The sequence below is a fragment of the Lepisosteus oculatus genome, chromosome 2, assembly GCF_040954835.1.
Source record: "Lepisosteus oculatus isolate fLepOcu1 chromosome 2, fLepOcu1.hap2, whole genome shotgun sequence".
Taxonomy (NCBI): domain Eukaryota; kingdom Metazoa; phylum Chordata; class Actinopteri; order Semionotiformes; family Lepisosteidae; genus Lepisosteus; species Lepisosteus oculatus.
In genome coordinates this window covers 66169423-66197223 of record NC_090697.1, presented here as the reverse complement: position 1 = coordinate 66197223, position 27801 = coordinate 66169423, and the positions used below count along the sequence as shown (strand labels likewise).

The following is a 27801-nucleotide window of genomic DNA, read 5'->3' as shown; positions in this document are numbered from 1 at the left end:
TCGGATTTTGCAAAAAAAAAAACACTGCTCGCCCTGCGTCTACAGACGTCAATGATCGAGCTACAAACCCCTGGTGTTCGGCATAACATCTCAGATGGCTGTAGACTCTGAAAAATGTGTGAAAAGCACCACAGCTTGTGCTGAAAGGCAGTCAGCAGCATCACTCTGTTTTTATTAAATAATGGGCAAGCGATTATAAGCATTTATGGCTTTTACCACAACCCCGGATTCGAAATACTGGACAACACAATTTTGATATTTAAATATTACACGTTTCCAACAGATCGGATGCATTGTCCTTCTATCTCAAAGGGTGTTTGCTCTCCATCATACAATTAACGTGAGACCGCGAATTACAGCATTTTACCACATAGATTTTGCTTACAATTTATTGCAACAAGATTTCTGTCCGTTTTTACACTACATGAAATCCCCTTTAACACCTGATTTCATCCCGTCGGTTTCCTCAACAGCTGTGTTGTACCAGTGTGATGCTACAATATGTAAATGTACTGCCGGTTTCAGGCTGTGTCTGTTTTGTGTGTGTTTGTATAACTGCGTGTTTGTGCTCGCGGTGTGCGGCGGAGATACTGATTTCTGCACAGAATGTCAATTTGCACATTCGCTGGCTGCAGACTTGACTTCAGCATCCATGTGGAAACCACACACTCTCTCTCCCCCTCAGCGTGCGACTCTCTCTCTTATTTAACACTCACACAGGGAAGGCTGTAATGCGCGGAGCCGGCAGAGGTATGGTGTGTGCCTGCAGGAGTAGCGGACCTGAGCCTCACGGAATTTTCATTTGTATTACTACTAGTCTCTGTTGTTGCTTTCCAGCTCTGTGTGGGCTAAGCGCCGGTACCGGTACTCCACACCGCGAGAGGTTCGGGGTTCTGACTGCGGGAGCCTTCCGTAGAGTTGGCCGGAAGGCGAAAAAACAAACTACATTTTTTAAAAACTAAATGCCCCGCAACCGTACGCCCGTAACCAGTTTTTTCCAGGCTCGCTGGACACAACCGAGGCAGGACGGTTTCTTTGACGAGGAAAGGGAAGTCGAAATGAGGTCCGTTTGAAAGAAACTGGGGGTCTCAACTTCCCAGACCAACGGAACCCCCCCGTTTTTCGCTCAGCGTTACACTACAGCTGCTGAGCTCGGAATACACTCGACCAGACGGTATTTTTTTAACTGTGTGGACCCGGTTTTGACCCGCGACTGTCTGCCTGGTTTAAAACAGAGCGCCCGGCGGCGGATCCGGACTGACACACCTGTTCGACACCACCACAGACAGTGGCCTCGCGACGCCCTCCAATCGCAGCCGGGATCCAGTGGATCGCTGCAGGACACCTCTCTAGTGGCGAAGGGAGAAACCGATCTGCGATGCCGTGGTGTGAGAGCTGTTATAGGAGATTGAAGTGAAGGGATTCGGGTCCGACTCGTAACAGAGCTTTTAGTCACAGGTAACCCCCCGCTGAAGACACAAGCCCGCTTCGCTCCTCTCCTGCGTGCAACAGGGCTCAGTTCATATCGCACAGTTGAAAGAAAATCTGAAAACGTGGTTTATCAAAAATATTTTTTTTTTACGCGCCATGCATTCAGGGAAGTCAAGGGTTCAATTGCAGTCTTACAGGCGTATTGAGTGTGAATTGTAGGAAGGAAAAAGTCGTTATAATAGCATTTTGATGCGGTGCTGAATTTGCTTTCATTAAAAAAAGAGGCTATTTAGTTTTTCTTTTGTTTGAGGATAGAAGAAGTAGGGTTTTCTAGATTCCTGCTTCCGACTGTATCCGGCTTCTCAGTCCTCTGTCCCGACGAGAATAACTGACAGCGGTGGACGAGCGCGGATTATTAAAACCCCTGGAGGACGGATATTTAAAAGAGCTACTGCTTATTAATCCTGCATGTAATTACATTCGGCTTATTAAAAAAATGTGTGGTAGTGATGGTGGAAATGCATATCTTTGAAGAACCCCAGGGATGCAAAAACCTATAAAATAATTAGTTTTCCTATCTCTTCCTGATCCTCTGCACCTTGTTTCCTCGCTGGCGGGCTCGTGTGCATGCCGAGCGCTAGGGCTGGTTTTCCTGGATCACTTATTTCAGCTCGGCGTCGCTGGGGCGTCAGTGAGAGGGGCCAGTTCAGTCTCCACCCGTGACAGGCCGCTGTTTCACCGTGTCAGGGTTCAATTCAGTGTGTCAAAATGTCTCTATCACCGTGTCAGGGTTCAATTCAGTGTGTCAGAATGTAGTTTCAGTGTGTCACTGTGTCAGGGTTCAATTCAGTGTGTCAGTGTGCCATAGCACAGTTTCAGTGTGCAACTGAACACCATCTACTGCAGGAGAGAGGAGTGAGTGTGGAGGGTTAAATTGTCAGCGTTAAATTCAGTGCATCAGTGTGTCATAGTGCAGTTTCAATGTGTCGCTGTGTGAGGGTTAAAATCAGTGTATTGATGTGTCAGAATGCAGTTGCAGTGTGTCACTGTGTCTGAGGGCAGTTGCAGTGTGTCACTGTCTCAGGGGGCAGTTCCAATGTGTCACTGTGTCTGGGTTAAATACTCTGTGTCAAGGGGTGCTTCCAGTGTGTCACCATGTCAGGGTTACTGTTGGGAAAGGTTTTGGGGTATCACTTTCAGCATCAGTGTCAGGTTTGAATTTAGTGGGACTCTGTGTTGGTGTGAAACTCACGTCTGGCAATTCTCTGTGCCGAGCTCAGAGGCTGGGAAAATGTTCAACGGTGTTGTTTCAGTGCCAGTGTGTTAAAGTGAGTTAAAATGTCAGGACTGGTGTCAGAAATGAAACACACAGACACGCAAGCTGCTGACACACAGCTCACTGATTCCTCTTCACAGGTGTCTACAGGAGGTGCCTGTCCCTCTCCCCCGCTCTCTCAGTCCAGTTGCCCCATGGGGACTCTCAGGGACCTGCAGTACGCCCTCCAGCAGAAGATCGAGGAGCTGCGGCAGAGGGACGCCCTGATTGACGAGTTGGAGCTGGAACTGGATCAGAAGGATGAACTCATCCAGCGGCTTCAAGGCGAGCTGGACCGGTACCGTAGTTCCCGGCCCAGTCCCGGCCCCACCCCTCCTGATGAGCCCCTCCGCACCAAGAGACAGGCCATCTCCGCTGAGCCCACCGCGCTGGACCCACAGGACCTCAGCCACGTCACACTGACCAGCTACTGCAAGAGCGAGGCGTGAGTGTGGAGACAGTATACACACACTGAACACCATCTACTGTAGGAGAGAGGAGACAGTATACACACACTGAACACCATCTACTGCAGGAGAGAGGAGACAGTATACACACACTGAACACCATCTACTGCAGGAGAGAGGAGACAATATACACACACTGAACACCATCTACTGTAGGAGAGAGGAGACAGTATACACACACTGAACACCATCTACTGTAGGAGAGAGGAGACAGTATACACACACTGAACACCATCTACTGTAGGAGAGAGGCGTGAGTGTGGAGACAAGATGCACACACTGAACACCATCTACTGCAGGAGAGTGGAGACAGTATACACACACTGAACACCATCTACTGCAGGAGAGAGGAGACAGTATACACACACTGAACACCATCTACTGTAGGAGAGAAGAGACAATATACACACACTGAACACCATCTACTGTTGGAGAAAGGCTTGAGTGTGGAGACAGTATACACACACTGAACACCATCTATTGCAGGAGAGAGGAGACAGTATACACTAGTGCTTACAGACGAGTGCCTACGATACTTGACAATGTTAATTGGACCTTTGTCTACCCCAAGGTCCCGGGAAATGATCAAGGCTGCCATCCTGGAGAATGACTTCATGAAGCACCTGGAGACGAGCCAGATTCTGGAGATCGTGGAGTGCATGTACCCCGCCGAGTATGGCGAGGGCAGCCGGCTCATCACCGAGGGAGATGTGGGCTCTCTCGTTTACGTCATGGAGGGTGAGAGAGACAGCACAGCCAGGCTGTCTGTACCTTAGGAACAAGCAATAGGTTTATTCCATGCTGAAAAAAAGAAGAGAACACAACGTTTCGGCCGTGGAGCCTTCTTCAGGTGTGAGAGAGACAGGGCAGTAGGCAAAGAGAAAGTAGCGGGAGGACAGCTGCAGAATGATTTTGGTTTCGGTGGTCTTTCTGATGTATGAGTTCGGAAAACCGTCTTTGAGAACAAAGACCACACTTAGGATCACACATTCTCGCTTCTCTTAACGACAGACTACTGTTCTTTTAAATTTTCTCCATTCATTGGAAGTTTCATTTCACACCTCTCTGCACCCATTCTGACTTCACACCTCTTGATTGGCCTCTTTCTGTCCCCTGCTCCCGCCTCTCGCTCCTCCTCCCTCCCAACCTTTGTTCTCCCGCTACTTTCCCTTTGCCTACTGCCCTGTCTCTCTCACACCTGAAGAAGGCTCCACGGCCGAAACGTTGTGATCTCTTTCTTCTTTTTTTCAGCATGGAATAAACCTATTACTTGTTCCTTTGCAGCCTACGCATGCTGACGCAGCTACCCACCTGTCTGTACCTTAACCACGTGGCTGCTAGACAGGCCCGCAGTGGCTGCATCCACTAGCCACTGACCACACCCACACCCCAACCACACTTGTGCAACTACAGTACCAATCTTCATGTCCTCTTAGGCTTAAACCTCCATTATGAGCAAACCTTCATCACTCTCTCACTCTGATCTCTCTTTCCATATCATAGGAGTGGGTCGATGCAGTGGTCCTGGAGGCACACTGTGTTCTCTGGTTTTTGTGATTATAAACTTGAAGTTTTAATTTGCTTTAAGTTTTTAATCACAGACTAATTGATCTCAGTTTTCTATCCGCGGCACATTGGTAAATTTGAGAATGAGAAGAACTTCACTCAAGCAGGTGTGTTACCTGAAGTGTAACCAACTGGACATCTACAGAAGGAATACACACTTGCTGAAGGTCTGATACAATGTCTTACCACCAGAAGGGGTGTCTGAGACAGTGTCACTCCTAATGTGGGTGTGTCTGATACAGTGTTACTCTCACTGTGGGTGTGTCTGATTAGTGCCACTCCTAATATGGGTGTGTCTGATACACTGCCACTCCCATTGTGGGTGTGTCTCTTACAGTGTTACTCTCACTGTGGGTGTGTCTGATTAGTGTCACTCCTAATATGGGTGTGTCTGATACAGTGCCACTCCCATTTTAGATGTGTTTGATACAGTGTCACTCCTACTGTAGGTGTGTCTGATACAGTGTCATTCCTAATGTGGGTGTGTCTGTTACAGTGGCACTCCCATTGTGGGTGTATCTGATACAGTGTCACTCTCACTGTGGGTGTGTCTGATTAGTGTCACCCCTAATATGGGTTTGTCTGATACACTGCCACTCCCATTGTAGGTGTGTCTAATACAGTGTCACTCCCACTGTGGGTGTATCTGATACAGTATTACTCCCACTGTGGGTGCATTTGATAGTGTCACTCCCACTCTGGGTATGTCTGTTACAGTGGCACTCCCATTGTGGGTGTGTCTCATACAGTGTCACTCCTACCGTTGGGGTGTCTGATATAGTGTCACTCCCACTCTGGGTGTGTCTGATTAGTATCACTCCTAATATGGGTGTGTCTGATACACTGCCACTCCTACCGTGGGGGCGTCTGATACAGTGTCACTTCTTCCGTGGTGTATGATACAGTGTCACTCCCACTGTGGGGGTGTCTGATACAGCATCACTCCAGCCTGTTCATCATCAATTGATCAAGCAGTAAAAGCGCATTACTGAGAAATAACAACAATGAAGTTCAGAAAAGTCTGTGTAAAATTCTAAGCACAGAAGTTGTTGGAAACAGCACTTCTGAAGTGGGGTGATTTTATCACTCAGGATTAACAAAAGAAGCAAGATAAAAGACTGAACAAGAAAGCAGATCAGTTAAGTCATAAATTAGCACTGACAATTAGAGCTCAGATAGATTGCGCACCAGCAGACAGTGTTCCTCCAGGACCAGAGTTGGGCACCACTGTTTTATACATCTCCTCCCAGATTGTCTAGACCACCTGTCTCCTGCTCTGATCTTGTTGAGTCCCAGTGCAGCAGGCTTCACTGGCAGCCATTAAATCACTGATTTCTAAAGACAACTTGAATTTTAAGTACCGCTAATAGAGTATATTTTGGAACACAATTCATTATACCTCAAGGATCCGTGATCCCTGGATGGAATCCCTGGATGATTAATTAACCAATCATCCAAATTCAAAGTGGTCTCGATCCCGATCTTTAGAAACCGGTGATTTAGGATGAGCAGTGGCACTGAATGAGGGCACTCAAGCACCACTGCTGGAGACCCCGGTTCTGTACTCTTAATACTTTTTCAACAACACCCAGCCACTGTCAGCATAGCCCTGTTTACTGGGTGGCATGTAGGCAAACACAAGGACAAAAAGAAAGCTCTTTCATTATGTGTTTAGAAACACCCTTGTCTTCTTTCTATCCCAGCATTAATAGCTGCTTTCGGGAAAGTATTTGATTGGATTTTTTAACACTCATTGTGCTTTAACTGCACAAGGACAAAGCAGAAGCCATGGGGAAGTCTGGAATATTGTTCTGTTCATCCATGAGCTGTCCTCATGAGTTAGTCCCCGAGTTAATTGTACTGCGTGGGGGCAGTTTGCTCTGATCATGTCCTCTCCGTGCTCACCCCTCCCAGGCTGGGGGGCTCTGCTGGCCTCCCTCTCTGCCACACTATTGCTCTCGCGAGCCTATCTGCCTCAGGATTAAACAGAAGAAATAAGAATTGCCTTTTAATGGCAAGGGAGATGGAGCGATAGCGAGGTGCGTGCTGAGCCCCGCTGTGGGGCCAGAGCCTGTAACACAATAAGCTGTCGCAGGGAGAGCGGAGACGTGCTCTGCATTATCTGCTGCTGATGGCGCTGAGGCGCTCAGCTGCAGTGCCTGCGTGCTCACACTCTTGCCACCAGAGTATGGGCAGAGATCAGAGCCCGGGCCCCTGTTCGTCCAGCACAGACTGGGGGGGGGTTCTTCTCTCTTCCTCCTGTGAGAGATCGCTTTCTTTCCAATGACGGGTGGCGCACAGACTTGCTTCTGAAGCGAGATTTGAATAAAAAAATGAATGCTCAAACTGAATGCTTTCAGCAGAAACAGCAAAGAAAAATCACAAATTAAAATCTGGGGTATGCAAAAGTATTGCCCCCCCCTCCCCAGCGGAGTCAATACTCAGTGAAAGCAACTTGTGATGATTACAGCTGCCAGTGGTTTTGAGTAAGTCTCTGGAACGAAAGCGTTCGGTCTTTCTGATAGCCCGAGTGACATGCTGATTGACTCATGGGCAACACAGTGCTTCACGATGATCCGTTTTTACTTTGATTTCCGATACTTTGACTCTTGAACTGCAGCCTAGTCACAGAGTGAGTTACATGCAGTTAATTAGTACAATTAGCAGTCAGTCTGTCAGTCACTCAGTGTTACAGGCAGTTAGTGTCACGCCCTCTGCAGCCAGAGGGCGCTCCTTCTCTGTCCTGTCCCTAGTTTCCGGTCTGCTGTCCTTCCTGTCCCTCTCTTTCCCTTGGGCTATATATTTCTGGGTCTTGCACTCTGTCCTGGCTCAGCATTGACATTCGGATGTCCTGAGACCCGCCTAGCACCAGGGCGCCCCATGTCCGCTCCCTGAGGGCATAGGTTTCTATACGGCATTCCTAAACTCTTTGCACTAATGAGCTCGGGCCTTTTTCCCGTCTCGCCGCTACGCATATGGGTCTTTTTCTGCTCTCCTGCTCCCCACGGTCAGTTCCTTTGGACGTCCGTGAGAGTTAGTTGGTTAATCAGCCAGTGATTCAGTATTGCAGCCAGTCAGTGACTCAGTCAGTGAGCCAGTGTGTGGTTCTGAGAGGATAGTGAGTCTAGGGTCCTTCTTGTCTTTCTATAATATACACGGTGAGCTGTCACTGACAGCTGCTGTAACTGCTGACCTTTTCCCTCAGTACATACCCCTCCAGTTCTTGCTTATTCGAACAGCAGCCCCTCTCCTGCGTGGCTCTGACACCTCAATTTGTCTCAGCCCCCTCTCCCTCACCGTATCTCCTCCCTCCAGCCTCTCTCTCTCTCAGACAGTCTAGAAGAGCAACAATGAGAGCTGGATTGTCATCTGGCCCTGACACTGGGTTCAGCACCAAGGACAGCTCCTGACTCAAAACAACAGCTGTGCAGGCTTCCTGAATGGACTGCCTCTCCTCTCATTCTTACAGGCCCACACTTGCAGACTGCCAGACACCGAAAACACTGCAAGATCCAACTTTTCTCTTTCCTTTGATTGTCTCCGTGCTTCCCTCCCACTGCTGTAACTGGGTGTTTCAGATGATCAGTCCCTGCCTGTTATCACTAGCTGTGCACTGCCTGCTTCTTAATGCAGCTCTGTATTGAGTCATTCTGCAGCAGGGCTTTGTTTGCTGTAAACAGTTCTGTGTGCCACCCCTCCCCCAAATAACCCTAGATATTTATCCTCACCTGCATGTATACCTGAACACGTGTTCCTCGTGTCTAAATGTTGGATATTAATTTGCTAAGCTCGTTTGTGTCGATTGATCCCTCTTCCCTGTCTTCATATGTGTCTGATGGGAGTGATATTTATTTCCGGCACCCGTACTTGTGATGTTGCTCTCCTGGGTCTTTCGGCGTGATGTTAATCCTAACTGTGTGTGTGTTGACAGAGGGGAAGGTGGAGGTGACCAAGGATGGGCTGAAGCTGTGCTCCATGGGCCCGGGGAAGGTGTTTGGGGAGCTGGCCATCTTGTACAACTGCACCCGCACTGCGACTGTCACAGGTGAGGGTGACCAGCTGGACAGCAGCATGTACACACAGCTTGCAGGCAGAAACCAGCAGCCTGGACTCAGAGATGATAGAGATGTGACACAGCACCCTCCACATAACGGAGCAGACACCAACACATTCCTATCTGATAACAGGGTCTGATGCAGGAGGTGATGAGATTTACTGTTTATGACAGGGGGAGGAAGTTGCTTTATTTTAGGGCGTAGCTAGCGTTCTTACAGGGGGACGCTGTATAATGCTTTATCATTGGCACTGCCTCAACACTCTACCTTAGGGATTCCCCACGGAGTTTCCCAACAGTGGGATATTAAAGGCTTTTTCCCCCCACAAAATATCAATTGGAGGCTTTTTCAATCTTACTTTTCAAAATTTAAAGATGGCAATCTAGCTAGTGAGAAAGCTGTTAAAAGTAAGCACCTTCTTCATTAAAATCTAATTTGGAAAATGTAAGCCTGAGGTAATCTAGTTTTAAATCCAGGGTTTGGACATCCATTACCAGCAGTGTAGTAAACCAAATCAACCCCAGTCTAGTTCATATACATTATACAGAACATAATCTGAGTGTCTGTCTCCTCCTTGCAGTTAGAATCATTCACCAGACGTCCCACTTGTTGTTGTCTTCAAAGGGCTGTACTGTGCTATTGCAGGGAAAGAGCTATGTTGTTATGTCAGATCTGGGTTGGACAGCACACGACTCACACCCCTGCCTGCCTGCTGGTCTGAGCGCGCACTCGAAAGGACAGGAATACACTGCTGCACATTAAAATTGTATCTGCTCGGGGAAAACATGGTAGCACTGCAGATTCCTTCAGCTGAGGACAGGGAGGGAAAACCTCCATCCCAGAGAAGGGGAACAGTGGGGCCACAGGCCTCCACCGGACTGAAATAGGCTGTTCTTCTCTGTGACACAGGTCTGTGCAGCTGGGGGCTATGAGATGGGGTACTGAGATTCACCCCCTCTCCCCCTCCCGCCCTCTGTCCATCAGAGGGAGCGTCTCCCTCCCGGGCACTGCTCGTGGTGCAGCACGCACAGGGCTGGGTGGCAGCGAGAGGGCCCGGAGGCTTCATTTCACTCAGGCAGAGAACTCTGCTCTCGGGCTGTGTTTAAAGAGAGCAGCAGGGGGGGAGAGAGAGAGACGGAGAAACAGACTCACTTCAAACGGAATCAAAGAAGAAACTGCAAAAGAAGACCTGAGAGAATTTCCAACCTCTCTCTCTCTCTCCGCACTCACTTCCCCACTCCGGCAGCGCGCTGCTCTGACCTGAATAGCTTCTTTTTTTAGGCACTGAAGCGTTTGGAGGATATAAGCTGCTCAGTTTGCCTTTCTGCTGTCCCCCCCCTTCCCCACCGTGACAAAGACTCTGTGGAACAACAGCGCAGGGGATCTGTCAGGTTTATAGGTCCTGTGTTTATTCCAGACCCAGCAGTAGAGTCTAAGGTTCCTCAGACAGGGAATTAAATAGCGGCCCAGACAGCATCCCAGAGATTGAAAATGAGTGAGATGGGGTCATGGTTAGTGCCTATACTGTAGATATACACACTCTAGGTATGCATACAGCCAGAGATGTGGGCAAGTACAGTCCATACATGTGCCTGTTGGCTCAGCAGGTTTGATCTTATCCTAGTTTCTATAGTGTTTAGTGGCCTGAGAGAGCAGGAGTTTTCCCCTGGTTGGCTGAATGCTGCTGCATTGCAGGAATATACCTCCTTAAAAATGGGACTCAGTAGGTGTGATGAAGTATCTTAGCTCATGGGTATAGCAGTAGCCTGTATAGCCAGGACTTGAACCCACAGCCTTTCGGTGGAGAGTGCAGAGTCCCTTCCTTTCTCCCCTTTTTCGTGCGTGAAATTCCTCCACATATTCTAGGGAAAGTTCGCCGTGATTAGAGAATAGGCTCATTGTGTACTATGGTGTAGTGTACAAGCGCAGTCAAAAGGCTGTAAAGCCATTTGAAATCACAGGGTGAGAAGTGGTTAACTGCAATAGAGACAGCTGGAGGATATGGCCAAGTGAAAGGTGTACATGGTCCTGCACAGCTCAGCCACGGACAGCCTGCTAAAGCACTTGGGACAATTATTGCGCCTCAAAGATGCCAACTGGCACAAGTCCACAACTAACAGGAGGTGATCCAAGATTCCTGACAGGACTGTGCAGTACACAACCTGATCTCTGCAACCTGCCAGAGAGTGTGCAGATCCCATATTGGCCTTGTCGCCCACGTTGGGTTTCAATGGAGATGACCATCCTGCACCATGAGGGATAGCCAGGGAGTGAATGCAGGTTCCATGATCGGTGCTGATCAGGATTCATGGAACAACCGTTTGGCATTTTTTTTCCACATGAGGCTGAGAGGCACGAAAGTGTTAAAGGCAAAATCAGGTTGGAGTAATTAAGTTGAAAGCAGCCGCTAGGTGTGTGAAGTGCAGCCATTAACGATCCTACGAGTGATAATTGCTCCAGGCGTGGGCTTGTCGCCACTCAGCCTGGCTCTCTCTCTCTCTTTCACTGTCTGCTGTGTGGGGCCTCTCTGCACTGCTCCGGTGCTGAGAGGCTTCTTCTCAGCATTACCAAGTGAGCCCATCAGCAGCTCTCCTGCTCTGGGCAGCCGTGTGCTTGACTGCGCTGTCCTGCGTTGGCCGGTCACTCACCCTCCTCTCGGCGCCCACGCCAGCGTGGTCGACTCTGACCCTACACCTGCAGAAAACAGCCCCCATCCTGTAGGAAACTGCACAGAGTCTGGAGCCCACAGAGCCATTTTCACTGTCTGTTCATCAATGTGGTGTGGGAATTGACACTGAAGTTTCCTTTCAGTTTTAATTTGAAATTTTAATTTCTGGTGGCAGAAATAGAGTAACTTTTATATTGAAGCAAAAACCTTAGAATGTTGTTCTTTTAGCACAGCAATCTTAAAAGCTAAACCCCAGTACTGATGTTGATCACACTTAAATATCATACTCTGCAGTACAGAACAGCAAAACAGCAGATAGCTGTGCACCTGAACAGAATACAGATCTCAGAAGCTGAACGAGGCTGGGTCAGTACTGGGATGGAAATGCAGATTGCCACTGTGATGTTAGTGGACCAGTAGGCTCCTTCTGAGCCCGAATTTCCAGACCAATGCCCCAGTATGGTGCTACAAGAGCTGTCATCCTTCGGAGGAGACATTAAACTGAGGTCCTAACTACTTGTCTAATAAAGAGCAGTTGACACTGTTTGGAAGAATGAAGGTGTTAATTCTAGTCTTGTAAAGAAGTCTTGTCTAAATTCTACTCATGCTTCTGTGATCTGGTCTCCCTATTTCAACTGTCAATGTCATTTCTCACTCCACTACCTCATCTACCTCATCACAGTGGGGCAGCTGGTCAGAATGGCTGCCTTGCATCACCTTGCACATAAGAGAAGCACGAAGGGACCGTTTTGGATGAGAAAAGCTATGCACATACAAATAATTATGATCGTTCCTACTGCTAGTCAAAGAATACAGCAGTGTAACATTGCACAGTACAGAGAGTGATGAGGGTCTGGGGCAGGCCAGGGCTCCCAGTAAGAGAGATGGAATCTGGAGCTTGATTGGCAGTGGGCTGGAGTCGCCCCCCTCTGGAGCTGCTGAATTAATGAACTGACTGCATTATTAATTCATTAACTCTCCTGCAAGCACTGTGTTTCCTCTTCCTTTCAAGAGAGACAGGGAGAGGAATTCAGAGGCAGAAACAGGAAAGAGAGAGAGAGCGCGAATGAGAAAGGGCCTTGAACCTTTGTTCTGCACCGATTTACTTTAAATAGCCACGAGCACAGCTAGATTACCGCACTGCGAGAGAATAGGGAAACAGAGCGAGAAAGAAGCTCACGTGTACAAACACAGGCATACGAGAGTGAACAGATATTTCTATATACCTCTGATTGCCCGTGCGTGTCCCTCTGCGGCAGCAAAGTGTGAGCAGACAGGGGTCGCAGGTCCCGGGGTCCAGAGGCCCCTGCTACAGGATGCGCGTCTCTCTCCGGACTGATCAAACAGCTTGGGCAGGTTGGCACAGTGCCAGTCTGTAGGTTCCCAAAGTTCCCCAGCGTAGGTCAGTGCCAGGCAGAGACCGCCTGAGGCCGCCCTCTCCGCTCCTCCAGAGGTCGGCTGGGCAGATGAAATCAGCGGTGATAGAAGGTTGTTGCCAGTCTGACCCTGTGCCCTCCCCCTTAAGGGCGCTCCAGCTCGTTCACATTTCAGTTGATTTTGTGCACCTGCTCCCTGTTCAGCCCTCCGCCAGGGGGGTTAAGCCACATTTTAACTAAACACTCTATAATCCTTTCAGTACACTTCATTTTTGGGTGTTGTTATTCCTAGTGGACCCTGATTCGGTTTTCACTTACCGAATACACTGAACGTATCACGAGGCTGAAGTACATTTCAAGCAGAATTTTGAAATTTATTTTTTTTAAAACAGACTAGATGCATGTTTTTTGAAGTCCTTAGGTGTTGAGTGGCTTCTGGGAAAATTGGCCCTGGCGTGAGTGTGTGCGTGTTTGTGTCTGACACGTCCTGCGATGGACTGGCGTCCTGTCCAGGGTGTACCCTGCCTCGTGCCCGTTCCTTGCCAGGATAAGCTCCAGCTCCCTCCAGCGACCCCGTGCTGGGTGACTGGATTCGAAAATGAATGGATGGAGAGTGTTGGAACAAATTGGGGGAAACAACACTAAGAATTGGCATTGAAGGGCCTGGTTTTGAGCGTACAGATTAAATATATGAAACCCTCCGTCAGTAATGACCAAAATGTAGGTACGCAGTGAAATTAAGACAGCCTTTACACAGGAGACGAGAGAGCTGCTGAGAAGACAAGCTCAGTTTTTTACATTAATACATTTTGCTGGTAATTTGTCACAGTTGGCGCACTACGAAGGTTGGTCAATGTGTGTGAGGGTGTGTTTATGGGGGGGGACCATTCGGCCCTGAGACCCTGCCTGACAGTCCACTTTCCGAATTCCAGGAGACACAAGCTGTCTAGATTGTAACGTCGGCAGAGGACTTGACACCGAGTGGGAAAGCAAAAACAAACACCCAACCTGGTTTGCAAATCTCACTGCAATTTAAGAGTGCCGGAAGCCATTTAACGTGCATGCTTAATGAAGCCTCAGCTTCTGTTAGTCATTAATCTCTATGCAAAGGGGGTTCCCAGGTCTTAGTGAGTTTCTGCTCTTGTGCAGATGCTGAGAAACTGCAGGAGTACCACAGCTGACCTGGTTTGAGCCTATGACAGTGGACAAACACTCTGGTTCTTGGTAGGAGAGGCTGACCCCCTGGGCTACATGAGCAGTCTTCTGGCTCACTGGATCTGGTCTCCTGCCCGTGCGCTGTGTGGATCAGGGGTCCGGGAAGCGCGTGAGAGATGTCGGAGGTCTGTTCCAATGCCCGCTATGAGCGACCGTCACGTGCAACATGGGTGCAGTGACTCAGATCAGTCCACAAAGGTTGTTGCAGAATTTGGAGGAGAAATTTAGATGGGATGGAGGAGTGTCATGGGGCTCATTTGGTGCTTGACAAGAGTTTGCAGACTGTCTGGGTCATGCTACTGGTCATTCAGCGAACTGGATTGGCAGACTGAGTCCCTTGCAGGGACAAACCACACATGTGGTGCAGATGCACTGAGGCCTGATGACTGGAGATGGGAGATGAGTTCAGAGAGGGTAGTGTTACTGGGCCAGCCTGCAAAGAGCCTGCTTAGAGCAGGCAGATGTCATCCCCAAATCGAATGAGCCTCACACGGCGACAGACAGGGACTGAGCAGGGCTACTGTCCTTCTCCGCCACTCTCCCCCTCTCTCCTTTCCTTTATCTCTCTCTCTGCCTCTCTCTTTCTCACTCACCAGGACTCTCTCTCCCCTCTATCCTCTTGCTCTCAATTGAAATTCAGAGAGCTTTGCTGGCATGACTGATGAATTACTGTGTTGCCAAAGCGATAACAATTAGCAAAGCATTTACAACAATAACATTCTTCAGAACATCCTTATACACACTTTAAACAATACACACACATACTATAGACAATACACACACTATACAGTACACACTCTGAAGACAATACACACACTGTAGACAATACTCACTCACACACTGTAAATAAACACACACTCTCACACAATGCAGACAACACACACTCACATACACTGTAAACAAAACACACACACACTAAACAGTAGATACCCTCACACACTATACACTCACATACACTATAAACAATGGACACACTGTAGACAATACACACATTGTAGAAAATATACACCCACACACACTGTAAACAATATACACTCATTTACACTATAAACAATATACTCTGTAGAGAATACACACCCACACACACTGTAAACAACACACAGTCTTATACATACTGCAGATAATACACACTCATATGCACTGTAAACAATGTACTCTATAGAGAATACACACCCACACACACTGTAAATAACACATAGTCTTATATATACTGCAGATAATACACACTCATATGCACTGTAAACAATGTACTCTGTAGACAATACACATTCTTACACACACAGTACACAATACACACTCTCACATTGCAGACAATACACACTCACACACACTGTACACTGCAGAGGAAACACACTTTAAACAACACACGCAACTGAGACACACTTCCTGAGAAGCTGGGTAACCTCTCTATCCCTGTCTACCATCCACCCTCTGGTTACTTTGCATCTCTCGCTGTCTTTCCTCCCATCTCAAGCTCTCTTAGTGTCTGCCTGCTTTTCTCTACCTCAAGAGCTCTAACGCTCAGGAGGTAGTAGTTGAAGCTGTGGCTCTGCTCAGTATAATTGAAGAGCTTGGGCACAATGAAATGAGCGTCTGACCTGTGGAGGAATTGGTTGTCCAAGTGTGACTGAAGTGCCCCCACCTGGCTTCACTGTGAACTGCGCCTCTTGGCCCTTTTCACAGTGTCCTGCACTGCCGCAGAGCCTGACATCAGGAGAGCTGCATAGTGGGTTAGCTGTGGCCCTGAATGCACCAGAAGCAGGAGCCCCCTTTGAAGGATTACAGAAATAACTGACACGCTCTCCTGGGTCACTCTCATCCCTCTCCTCAGTTTACCCTGGCTCCATTGTGTGTTTAATCTCGGTGCCTGGCGCTAATCTCCGAGATAGTGGAACAGGGAGCAGTGCTGACGAACAGGGCTGAATAAGAGGTCAGAGCCAGGCGGAGGGGACACTCATCTGTGGATTAGTTACACACACTTACCCATTTACACACACGCACAAAGTCGCACAATCCTCTTTCTGAGTAATTCAAATTGAAAGAGCTTTAGTGTCATGATCGATGAATTACAGTGTTGCCAAAGCAAGATGAATTAGTAAAACATTTTGCAGATGTTTACAACAATACTAATAATTATTAGTATTGCGCTTGTTGTCTCTGGGTATCCAGGTCTGTCTGTGTCCAGTTTCTATGGCCAGGCTGTGGTCACTGAGCCTGTCCTCTCTGGGTATCCAGGTCTGCCTGTGTCCAGTTTCTATGTCCAGGCTGTGGTCACTGAGCCTGTCCTCTCTGGGTGTCCAGGTCTGCCTGTGTCCAGTTTCTATTCCCAGGCTGTGGTCACTGAGCCTGTCCTCTCTGGGTGTCCAGATCTGCCTGTGTCCAGTTTCTAATTCAGACTTGCATACATTATTTGGTGGAGAATGTTTTTACAGACCTCTGTGGGTGTTTGTCCTATTTTGTGTAATTATAGGCTGTAATTGAACTCCACAACTCATTCTTATGGCATAAAAAATACCTATACCTACTTACCTACCTAGTGTTCCACTGTGTTGCTGTTCAGGGTGAAGTGGAATCTGTTTCTTTCTTCTGGAAGCTCATGACTCTGGTCTTGCTCAGATTGGCTGGCAGTGCCCAGGTCTGCCCGTACTGCTCCAGAAGTGCCAAGCTCTGCTGCAGCCCCTGTTCCCTGAGCGACAGCAGGACACAGTCTCCCTCTCTCACACACACACTCTCTCTCCCTCACACACACACACTCTCTCTCCCTCTCACACACAGTCTCCCTCTCTCTCACACACACTCCCACTCTCAGTCTCACACTCTATCTCTCTGGTACTTTCTCACTCACACACCCACACTCTGTCACACACACTCTCTCTCCCTCACACACACACACTCTCTCTCTCACACAAACACTCTCCGTCCCTCACACACACTCTCTCTCTCTCACAAACACTCTCTGTCCCTCACACACACACACACTCTCTCACACACACTCTCTCTCACACAAACACTCTCCGTCCCTCACACACACACACTCTCTCCCTCACACACACAGTCTCCCTCTCTCACACACTATCCTTCTCTCTCACACACACACTCTCTCAGACACACACACTCTCCCTCTCTCAGACACACTTTCTCTCACACTCTCTTACACACAGTCACTCTCTCTCACACACACACACTCTCTCTCACACACACACTCTCTCACACACACTCTCCCTCCCTCACACACTCTCTCTCACATACACTCTCTCTCACACACACTCTCTCTCTCTCTCACACACTCTCTCTGTCACACAGTCTAACAAACACTCTCTCACACACACTCTCCCTCCCTCACACACTCTCCCTCCCTCACACACACACACACACACACACACACACACTCTCTCACAGTCTCCCTCTCCCTCTCTCACACACATCAGGGTAATCGGTGTCCCAGGCTGTCCTCCCTGCTTCTCTGATCCTTGCTGTGATGTTCTGGCTCTCTCTCCCCCATCACTCGCTCTCTGCCTGTAAGCCAGCCACATGTCTTTCAAGTTGTTTTTCTTTCAGTTTTCTTTGAATGGCGACCTTGCTTGGAAAATGTTTCAGCTCCCTGTACACTTCATTGGTGCAGTCACCCTGTCATGAATAGAATCCAGCGTGCTGCTTAACAATCGGACTAATTCCCTCTCTCTTTCTCTCTCCTCCTTCTCTTCCTATTTTGCTTTTCTCATTTTCCCATTCTCCCTTTTTTCTCCTTTGCTCCCCACTCTCTCTCTTCTCTTTGCTTGTGTTTTCTCTCTCCTCCCTCCTGCCCCTTTTGTCTTTTCCCACCTTCTTTCTCCCTGTCACCCCTCTTTTCCTCCTCACTGGGCGTTTGCCTCTCTCTCTCCCCAGCACTCACCCACATCAAGCTGTGGGCGATAGACAGGCAGTGCTTCCAGACCATCATGATGCGGACAGGCCTGATCAGACACACCGAGTACATGGAGTTCCTCCGCAGGTGACCTGCAGGGCGGCGCCTTCGAGCACTGAGCTTGTCCCTGCACAGCACATAAGTAGAGACACGTAGACAGTACCGGTCACTGGCCCTGCATGCCCTGCTCGCAGCCAGATAGACAGAAAGCATGAGTCTGCAGAAACCGCTCACTGAATACACACACCATTTAGACAGCTTCGTAGACAGGCGCACAGAGACTGCCATCACTTGCTGAACATAAAAGGCGCTTGTCACCTCCGCTTGTCATTTCAAACGGTAGATTTAGGGACACAGTAACGTAGGCAGGACACAGTTTTGTGCCTGCTTCAGTCAATTCTCACATCAATAAACTCTTCAGCATTACAAAAATAAAGTACACATCAAATCCAGTTTGCCTTTAAATTCAATAGCTATATTAATACAATCCCTGCAAAAGGGGCAAAAGTAAGTTTTTACCACTTCTGTTCATTTGAACGTCAAGGTAGTCTTAGAATGCAGCCAGGCACTAATTAGCAAGGTTACCCCTTTATTAAAGGAATCACCCTGTATTGCAGAGAAAGGGCAACTCTAAAACCTAGAGCTGAAATTCTTACTACTAAGCACACCCCTTTCTTACATGGACAGTCTGGTGTTGTCCACCTCTCTGTCATTTTCTTGTGACACGGCTGGTTTCTGTCACTGTGTCTCACGCAGAGCTGGAATATATCTGTCCATCTCTGTTCTCCCCATCTCTCTGGTCTTCTCCTCCCTGAAAACAAATAGGTTTCTGTTTGTCCTCCTTCGCAACTGACAATGTCCCTGACCCTAGTCTGCTCTTATGTTCACATTTGTCGTCTATGTCTCTTGCACAGCAGAGTGAGTGTGCCATTCTGTCTGTTCTTTCTGAGAGCTGTCTGGGTTTGTGTCCTCCTGTCCTCTTTTGAGAGCTGACGCTGGTCTGTCTGACTCTGAGCCCTTCTGCTCGTCTGTCCACAGTGTGCCTTCCTTCCAGTCCCTGCAGGAGGATGTCCTCAGTAAGGTGGCTGATGTCCTTGAGGAGGTACAGTGCCCTGCTCACTGTAGAGAGCCTGATAGTTTTACTCCAGTATACTATGGTAAAGGTAGGACACATGATCAGAGCATGGTAAGTCCCTGGGGAGAACAGCAGATGTTGATGTGATAAATGTTCACCAAAAAAAAACACTTGCTACTAGTGGGTTCTTTACACATGAAGTGTTGTTCAGCTACTGCATTCTGCGCACACATTCTATATCCCCACTCAGCACTGACTATCTGTACCCACACTGGCACGCCATATCAGTGCTTGTCAAAAACACCAGACCTCCACATCGATTCTGCTGGAGAGCTGGGTCCAGCCAGCCTTTGATTCACTTGTCTGATAAAGCAGCTGACTGGACCAAAGACGTGCACTGGCTTGAGCCAGAGAGTCCTGCTCTCCTAAGTTATATTGCACTGCTGTTCTCTCTACAATCTCTGCACACATAAGGGGCAGGGGAGATAAAGAATTGTGATTTTTACAATATCTCCTGTATATCTAGGACTAAGCAAGGCCAGTGAGGCACATTCGACCCTTATAGAACCGAAAAGGTGTCCCTGAAGGATTCCAAAAATAAAAGAAAATATATCTTCTAATGATACTGTAGATTTTTCAGAACACAACCTCCTTAGGATATACTGAAATAAATTAAGGATACTCATGGTGTTTGTATTTCTGGTTTAGTGCACTTTTGGGTTGGGTTGAGATGGCTGTGGCGCCACAGTTGTGAACCCCAACAGTGTTTAAATCTCCCTTCACTGCTCAGACTGCACATCCGATGCAGGGAGAGGTGTGCGGGCAGTGTGGCATCACTCACGTCAGGTCTCACGTCATAGATTGGCTGCCCTACCTGTTCTGTCTCACACCTGTGTCGTGTGTCCACAGACGCATTACAGCGAGGGCGACTACATCATCCGCCAAGGCGCCAGCGGTGACACCTTCTTCATCATCAGTAAGGGCAAGGTGAGGAAGAGTGTGGACTCAGGCTGTTCTATCAAAGTCCTGGAATCTCCTTTTTGCATTGCGCCACGGCCATTCCTTCCACAAGGTGGCAGTGTTGCGCAGAGCACTCTCCTCAGTGTAGCCTCCAAAGCTACAATTTGCATTGCTTGTATTCATTGATCTCTCTTGGAGAGAGACAACTAGAACCACTATCCCAGTCCTTCTTGGAATAATGATAATAAGTCATAGGACAAGAGTTACACAAATCAATAAATGGGGCAAACGTTTTCATCTGAGCTTTATCCTAGGGCAGGACTATTCTGTGGTCAGCTTTTCCAGTCCACCCCATTGGAAGACATTTGTGCAACCAGCACTTTAATTGCTATATTTTTTCTGCCAATTATCAGTTGATGAAATAAAGAAGCTGTTGTAAAAAACTCCAATGGAGTGGAGTGGAAGAGCCACAGGTTCAGTAGAACTGTTTTAAAGCTTTGGAGTCTTACCTATTTGTGTGCGAGCAGTGCTCGGTCTGTCATTAATGCGGTGACATCAGGAATGGTCACTCATCTCTCAGGTGGCTGTGAGCTTTGAACGACTTGGAAAAGCCGCCCCCTCTGTACTCCAGCTCATGACCCCTGACTGCTCTTGTCATTCCACAGGTGAAGGTCACACAGCAAAAGGCTGCCAATGAAGAGCCGGCCTTCCTGTCCAGTCTGTCTCGTGGAGATTGGTTCGGGGAGCAGGCGCTGAAGGGGTGAGAGAACGCCACTCTGGGTAGCCACTGTCTTCCCACTTTCTGCCTGTCTGCAAAAATTTGAATGTCAATTCATAACTGGTTTTGGGGGAAAATAACAAATTACAGTTACTGTTACAATTAGTGACTTTTAGTTGAGTACCATGCTAATAAAGCATGAAGAAATTCTGAAAGTGCTGATTGTAATCAAACTATATCTCTTAGTGATAGAGCTGTCTGTCTGTGTCAGGGAGGACTTGCGGACAGCCAATGTGATCGCCGCAGAGGAGGTGACGTGTCTGGTCATCGACAGAGAGTGAGTGACCAAGGGCCGCAGTAGCTATACTGTCACTTGTCTCTTTATCACAGATACAACGGGTTGTCTCTGGAACTAGTCTGTTTAGTACAGAAACAGTAACTCACCTGAACTGTCCTGTGTAACACATACAGTAAACAGTAACTCTCCCGAACTAGTGTGTGCAACACAATATCTCACCTGAACTGGTCTGTTTAATGAAGAAGCAATAACTCATGTAGGATAGGTACTACTGTATATTATTTCTGCAAATCATTATGTTTTACACAATTCTGCAGCAGAGTAGACTAGAAGGGCCTTTTGGCCTTTCTGCTGTCTATAGTATGTACAATCACCACAGCACAGCTTTCATTAACAGAGGTCTGAAATGTTCAGTGTGGTCCCACAATTCATATCAGACACCTTTCTTACCTCCCTCCTCCTGTGTCTTCAGGTCCTTCAGACAGCTGATTGGCGGCCTGGAGGATGTCACTAACAGAGTGTACGACAGCGCTGAAGCCAAAGCCAAGTGAGAACCTGCCTCTGCCTTCCCCCAGGGGGCTGACATCTCTGTTCCTCAAGGCCCTGGGGCTGATCCAGGTCTTCTAGGTCTCTCAGAATTATTATCTCCTTAAAAGGAAAGGTCAGAATGAGGCCTGTTGGAACAAAGTAGCCCTTCTGCTCCGGTCTTCAGCTGGTGATGATTTAAGGAGACCTAGATGAGTCTGCTAATTTAGTTCGGGGCCTTCAGGCACCATAGTTGTATCTATTCAGTCACATAGTGAGGTTCACTAAGCCACTGCTGACCATAGTGTACCACGTGCAGCTCTGAGTGGCTCTACTGGTTAATATGCTCACCTGAGAAAAAGGTAAGAGCTATGATCACGGGTTTGAGTCATTTCACTAGCCAATTGTGACTGGGGTTGCGATTGTAACTGGGGGGTGGGATTAGTTGGCAAAAAACACCCCATTACAGCGTCAGCACACCGGACTTTAACAGTTGATCAATTAGCAAAGGACAGACGAGTGGGAATGACTGTATCAGGCTTGTATGAACTGCGCTGCGCTGGAGCAAAACTGAGAGGACAGCAGCATGGGAACCACTGGCCTGAAGTTTTAAATACAGATACTATTTGTCTGTGTGTCCGTTTGTCTGCTTGTGTGTGCTGGGGTGTCCTTGTTTGTGCAGGATAGAGGCAGAGACAAACTTCTTCTCCAGTGTGTCGCTGTCTGATTTTCGGATCATCAGCACTCTGGGTGTTGGGGGCTTTGGTCGCGTGGAGCTGGTGAGTATGGTTTTCAGGGACTGGTTTTCTCTGTCCAAGAACAGTACAAGTATGCTATTACTGTATATGTCTGGAGTCAAATAAAGGATATTCCAGTTCACTCCCTGGCAGCATTTCTGTACAACTCTCGCTATACTTGTTTAATTAACAAAATTTAAGAAGTTAAACAGCTTTCTGTCTTGAAGACTTGCTCTGGAATTAATTGGGTGGTCTAACATATGCAGGTGTGTGTTGATCTAGGTGTGTGTTGATCCAAGTGTTTGTTATTGCAGGTGTGTATTAATCCAGGAGTGTGTTGATGCAGGTGTGTATTAATCCAGGTGTGTGTTGATGCGGGTGTGTATTAATCCAGGTGTGTGTTGATGTGGGTGTGTATTAATCCAGGAGTGTGTTGATGCGGGTGTGTATTAATCCAGGTGTGTGTTAATGCGGGTGTGCATTAATCCAGGTGTGTTTTGATCCAGGTGTGTGTTGATGGGGGTGTGTATTAATCCAGGTGTGTGTTAATGCGGGTGTGCATTAATCCAGGTGTGTGTTGATCCAGGTGTGTGTTGATGCAGGTGTGTATTGTGTTGATCCAGGTGCAGCTCAAGAGTGATGAAACACGCTCCTTCGCCATGAAGGTGCTGAAGAAGAGACACATCCTGGACACCCGGCAGCAGGGGCACATTTTGTCCGAGCGCCGCATCATGCAGGAAGCTCACTGCGAGTTCATTGTCAGGTCAGCCCAAGGAGAGCTGCCCCAGGATCTCTCTCCCCACTGGAGACATGCCCTCTCTTCATACTGACAACTGCCCCCTCACACTGGGATCTACTCTTTCACACGTAGATCTGCTCCCTCACACTGGGATCCTCTGCTTCACACTGGGATATACTCCCTCACAATGGGATCTATTACTTCCTCACACTGAGATTTACTCCTTCACAGTGGGATCTACTACTTCCTCACACTGAGATCTACTCCCTCACACTGCGATCTGTTACTTCACACTAAGACCTAGTCCCTGAAGGAACGTTATCAAATTTATAAAAGCTAACAAACTGCTTATCTTTTAACTTCCTAACTGCTTATAACCCTGGCAAGTCTATAGGTCAGTGGACAAGTACAGCTCATGTCTTAAATGTAGTAAAAAGGGAAGTCGAATGTCTTGTTTTGCGAATGTAAGCATTAACGAAAGTCTTAATAGGAAGTTGTTTTTCTCTACCCGAGCTTGACTAAAAAACTAATGATTCATTTTAGGGATTAGGTCATCTACAGTATGTCAAAAGTAGGAAGCTTGTCTGTTACCGTGTATAAAAAGCGCTGAGCCACGTCTTTCGGGGAGACTCTCCCGTGTGCACGTGAAATAAACAGCTCTTCTTTCACCAGCATCCGAATTCTGTCACTTTAATGTTTCTTCATCCCTCACACTGAGATCTACCCCCTCATACTGGGATCTACTACCTTACACTGAGATCTGTGCTCTCATACATATTCTCTAGCCCCCATTTTCCAACATCTTGCAAATACAGTGTAAGATGGAAAACAGAAATGTTTTTTCCATTCCATTTCTGCTTTGGAAAAAATAGTACATTAGCATCCAGAGCATATTTAGCATTGGAGCGAAAAGCTTAAGAAGGTTTCTGCTTCAGTGCTGAAAAAGACCGTCAGTCAGGGCATCTCTCTCTCCTCTTTGCAGGTTGTATTGCACCTTTAGAGATGCCAAGTACCTTTACATGCTGATGGAGGCCTGCTTGGGTGGGGAGCTGTGGACTCTGCTGAGAGACAGGTACTGACCTTTGACCCCTCCCCACCTAGACCAGGAAACCAAGGGAAGACTAGCTTGTTGGAAAAGGAACTGGTCGCAGGGGTTCAATAAGCAGAAATACAGACGCTGAGCCATTCTGGAAGAGTAGTACTTGCTTTCTAAACTGTGGCAGTTAATACCATCATTGTTCTTGCTTGCCTGCAATTCCCACTGATTTTCTTACGGAGCCAAGTGCTACTTTTGGGAATTGAGCCAGGCTGAAAAAAAGCATATGGAACTCCAGCAGGAGTCAATATTCTAGTGATCTAATATTTCCAGCAGGGGGCAGTACTGTACCCTTCAGGCAGGTTCTTGCTGTAAGATGCGTACTGAGGGTTGACAGTGCTGCGGAGCGGGACAGGTGTTGGAGTTGACTTGTGGAAATATTCAGTTTTTTTCTCCTATTTAAAACAACTGGGCTTGCTGTGGGATTTGCGCTTGTGGTTACAGGGCCTCGTTCGATGACGGCACCACCCGGTTCTACACGGCCTGCGTCGCCGAGGCGCTGGCGTACCTGCACTGCCGCGGAATCATCTACCGGGACCTGAAGCCCGAGAACATCCTGCTGGACCAGCGCGGATACGCCAAACTGGTAACGCCCGCGGCCTGTCGCCAGACACCCAGGGCAGGAGGCGGCTGCACGCCTCAGACAGCGCAAAAGTATTTAGTTCCAGTGTTTGACTGATGCAAAAAAATAGACATCATCCCCAAAATCTTCATCAGACTGAAACACGGCAGCAATAGCAAGCAGATCTTTAGGACCGGGTTACGTCAAGTGGGCTGGAAACACCTGACGTCGCTTAAACCTCAGGGTGATCTGAGAGCATTGCGTTCTGTCCTCTGGGTTGCAGATGAGATGTTTGAGCCCCTGCCTCATCAATCAAAATCTGGACGTATTCCGGGGGAGGGGGGGCAGGCTCAAGCACAAAGACCCCACTAACTCTCCCTCGCTGGCTCCCCCTTCAGGTTGACTTTGGCTTTGCCAAGAAGATCGGCTTTGGGAAGAAGACCTGGACGTTCTGCGGCACTCCCGAGTACGTGGCCCCGGAGATCATCCTGAACAAGGGCCACGACGTGTCGGCCGACTACTGGTCCCTTGGCATCCTCATGTTCGAGCTGCTGAGCGGCAGGTGGGGCTCAGATACTTGGGGGTGTGGCTGGGAGGGGCTGAGGTAGGGGGGTCGGAGGTTTGGACTAGGGAGAGCGGGCTCTGGGCAAGGACAGTGTGAGATTGGGGTGGAAATCAATCTGATGAGCACGTTTTCTTTCCCATACGTCAGTTTTATAGGTGCCATTATCAGGGCCTGCTGATCTGTGGGAACCGTATGGCTGAACACCCAGACCTGGGGTGAAGCAGGGAAAAAACACTGAGAGTGATGTGATGTGTTGACAGAGAACAAAACAACAGTTTTGTTTCCCAAAATGTGCCTAGACATAGAGAATGGCTTAGAATAATCAAGGGAGCAGGATCAATGTGCTTTTTTTTTCATTCAGACTTACTGCTACTGAAAGGGGTTGTACTGTTCTAGGGGTTGAGGAGAGGGAGGGGGTGTGGCTATGATTGGGTGTGGGAGGGGCTAAGCAACTATGGGTTGGGGTCAGTATAATTAGAGGAGGGGCTGATGATGCTGTACTAGCGAGTCCTTCAGAGCCAGTCTGAGAGCCAAGATTACTATGTGTCTCCAGCTTTTACAAACCAATCTGCAGGACACTGCTGGTAGAAATCTGGGCAAAAAATCAGAGAATGTTTAATTCTGCCCATTATTGTGGGCCAGATTGAGGGGGCAGTGTGACTGTCCACGAGAGTGGTTAGGCAGAGTGCAAGACATCGCAGAAAGACCACTGACAGCGCTCTCCATCTCTCTCAGCCCCCCCTTCTCCGGCTCTGACCCCATGAAGACCTACAACATCATCCTGCGTGGGATCGACATGGTGGAATTCCCCAAGAAGATCACCAAGAACGCAGCCAACCTCATTAAGAGGCTCTGCAGGTCTGACTGCGCAACACACTATGAGCAGAAAAAACACACCTCACTCCGCGCAGCGGATACTGCATAACGCAATTCGCACAATATGGTCGGCCACATGTAGTCCACATTACACAAACTGCTACTGCTCTTTGATTGACTGCACAAACCGTACAGCACTGTTGTGGGAAATTCTTCATCAGAGGAGCAGGACAGTCTTGTGCAGATTCAGTTTTATTGAGCTCAATAAGTCCAACAACGTGCGCCGGGTCTGCCCCACAGAACAGACAAACTGCTCTTATATAAGTTCTCCAGCTCATATATACAGTCAGAAGAAAGTTTGTTTCACAATCTGAGTGCTTGTCCTGTTCTTTGTTCTATGTAATTACTTCTTGTCCTACTCTGTCTTGATCTAGCTTCTGTCCTTTGATATGCAGCAGACATTGGTCTGCTTTATCCTGATTGTGGGTGTTGTTCCTGTCTTTTATTATGTAGCATTAAGCCACTGGGGCTGCTAAAGCAAGTCAGCTTTATGGCATCTTAGTGTAACTTTTGTTTGAGGCTAAAATAACAGACCCCATCAACACCTCTCACAATGTGCTTAAGTGGTGATACTGTGATGCTGGATAAGTGAGATATATACATGTCCCACTTCAGCACAATAAACCACCCTCCGCAGAACTCCAGCGGCACAGTGTTTGCAGCTTGAGTGTGCGTGGCGGCTGGCAGTGCCAGGGCCTCAGTGTGTGTGTCTGACCCACAGGGACAATCCCTCCGAGAGGCTTGGAAATCAGAAGAACGGAGTCAAAGACATCCAGAAACACAAGTGAGTGATCAGCTAAAACATGTGTAGCAGTGGGCGCTCCAGCGTCTGCCCAGTCACTGACCGCGTGTTGTGTCTTGCAGGTGGTTTGAAGGATTCAACTGGGAAGGCATTCGGAAAGGCACTCTGACCCCGCCCATTCTGCCCAGTGTAAGAGGGGGGGGGCATTGGTGGGGCACATGGGGGCAAGGTAGGAGGAAACCAAGAGGCGAGTAGACAAAGCAGCTACAAGGCACCACAGGGAAGAAACAGTGTTTTGCTGCCACTAGGTCTCAGCCACTTGCACTGAGATTTCCTGACTCAGTCATTGACCAGACCTGCTCTCCGGGCTGCCACACCAGTGAGATGGTAAGAGAGCAGTATCCCAGAATACTGCAGTACCTTGCCTGGCTTCATGCATCATGCAGACATTCCTGCAAAAGGCCGATATTCACACCACAGGCAGGTTAGTGGGGGAATACTGCCAATGAGCGACAGAGCAGGAGGCGGGAGTGTGCGAGTGACCCCGTGGCGCTGGCTGTGTTTCTCTTCCAGGTCAGCGGCCCGCTGGACACCAGTAACTTTGACTGTTTTCCCGATGACCCTGAGGACCCGCCCCCCGATGAGGAGTCTGGCTGGGACAAAGAGTTCTGAGTGGCGCAGTGTGTGACAGCCTTTCTCCAGATCGGACAGCTGGGAGGAAAAAGCAGCAAAGGCTGGCATGACAGACCAGAACCTACTGGTCACCACCACTGACCTCTGTTATCAGATTGGGTTTTATAGAGCAATTCTCAACTCTTGAGTGATGCAGGAAAGGACAATAATTCTATCTACTCCTCTAGGGGGCGCTGTTTGATATGGGAACTGGAAGACAAGATTTTTTTTTAGAATAT

General features: G+C 48.3%; 1 protein-coding gene across 1 annotated transcript; it reads left to right on the top strand.

Annotated features, from left to right (window-relative positions):
• The first annotated feature begins 637 nt into the window (after positions 1-637).
• On the top strand, positions 638-27550 carry prkg1l (protein kinase cGMP-dependent 1, like). The gene is made up of 18 exons (XM_069181052.1): positions 638-1458; positions 2848-3191; positions 3785-3951; positions 8711-8824; positions 17979-18084; positions 19036-19099; positions 19982-20059; positions 20698-20792; positions 21022-21087; positions 21521-21595; positions 22256-22352; positions 22934-23073; positions 24032-24121; positions 24590-24731; positions 25106-25269; positions 26008-26130; positions 26870-26932; positions 27013-27550. Exons 2-18 carry the CDS (start codon positions 2902-2904, stop codon positions 27143-27145), a joined length of 2007 nt encoding a protein of 668 aa, XP_069037153.1. The 5' UTR covers positions 638-1458; positions 2848-2901; the 3' UTR covers positions 27146-27550.
• The last annotated feature ends 251 nt before the right edge of the window (positions 27551-27801 follow it).

What these genes read in the sequence shown, in the direction of transcription:
- prkg1l (XM_069181052.1), top strand. Translation starts at nt 2,902, where the DNA reads ATGGGGACTCTCAGGGACCTGCAGTACGCCCTCCAGCAGAAGATCGAG. An exon ending in TCTCGTTTACGTCATGGAGG is followed by an intron (nt 3,952 to 8,710) that starts GTGAGAGAGACA and finishes GTGTGTTGACAG; the next exon opens with AGGGGAAGGTGGAGGTGACC. An exon ending in CCGCACTGCGACTGTCACAG is followed by an intron (nt 8,825 to 17,978) that starts GTGAGGGTGACC and finishes CTCTCTCCCCAG; the next exon opens with CACTCACCCACATCAAGCTG.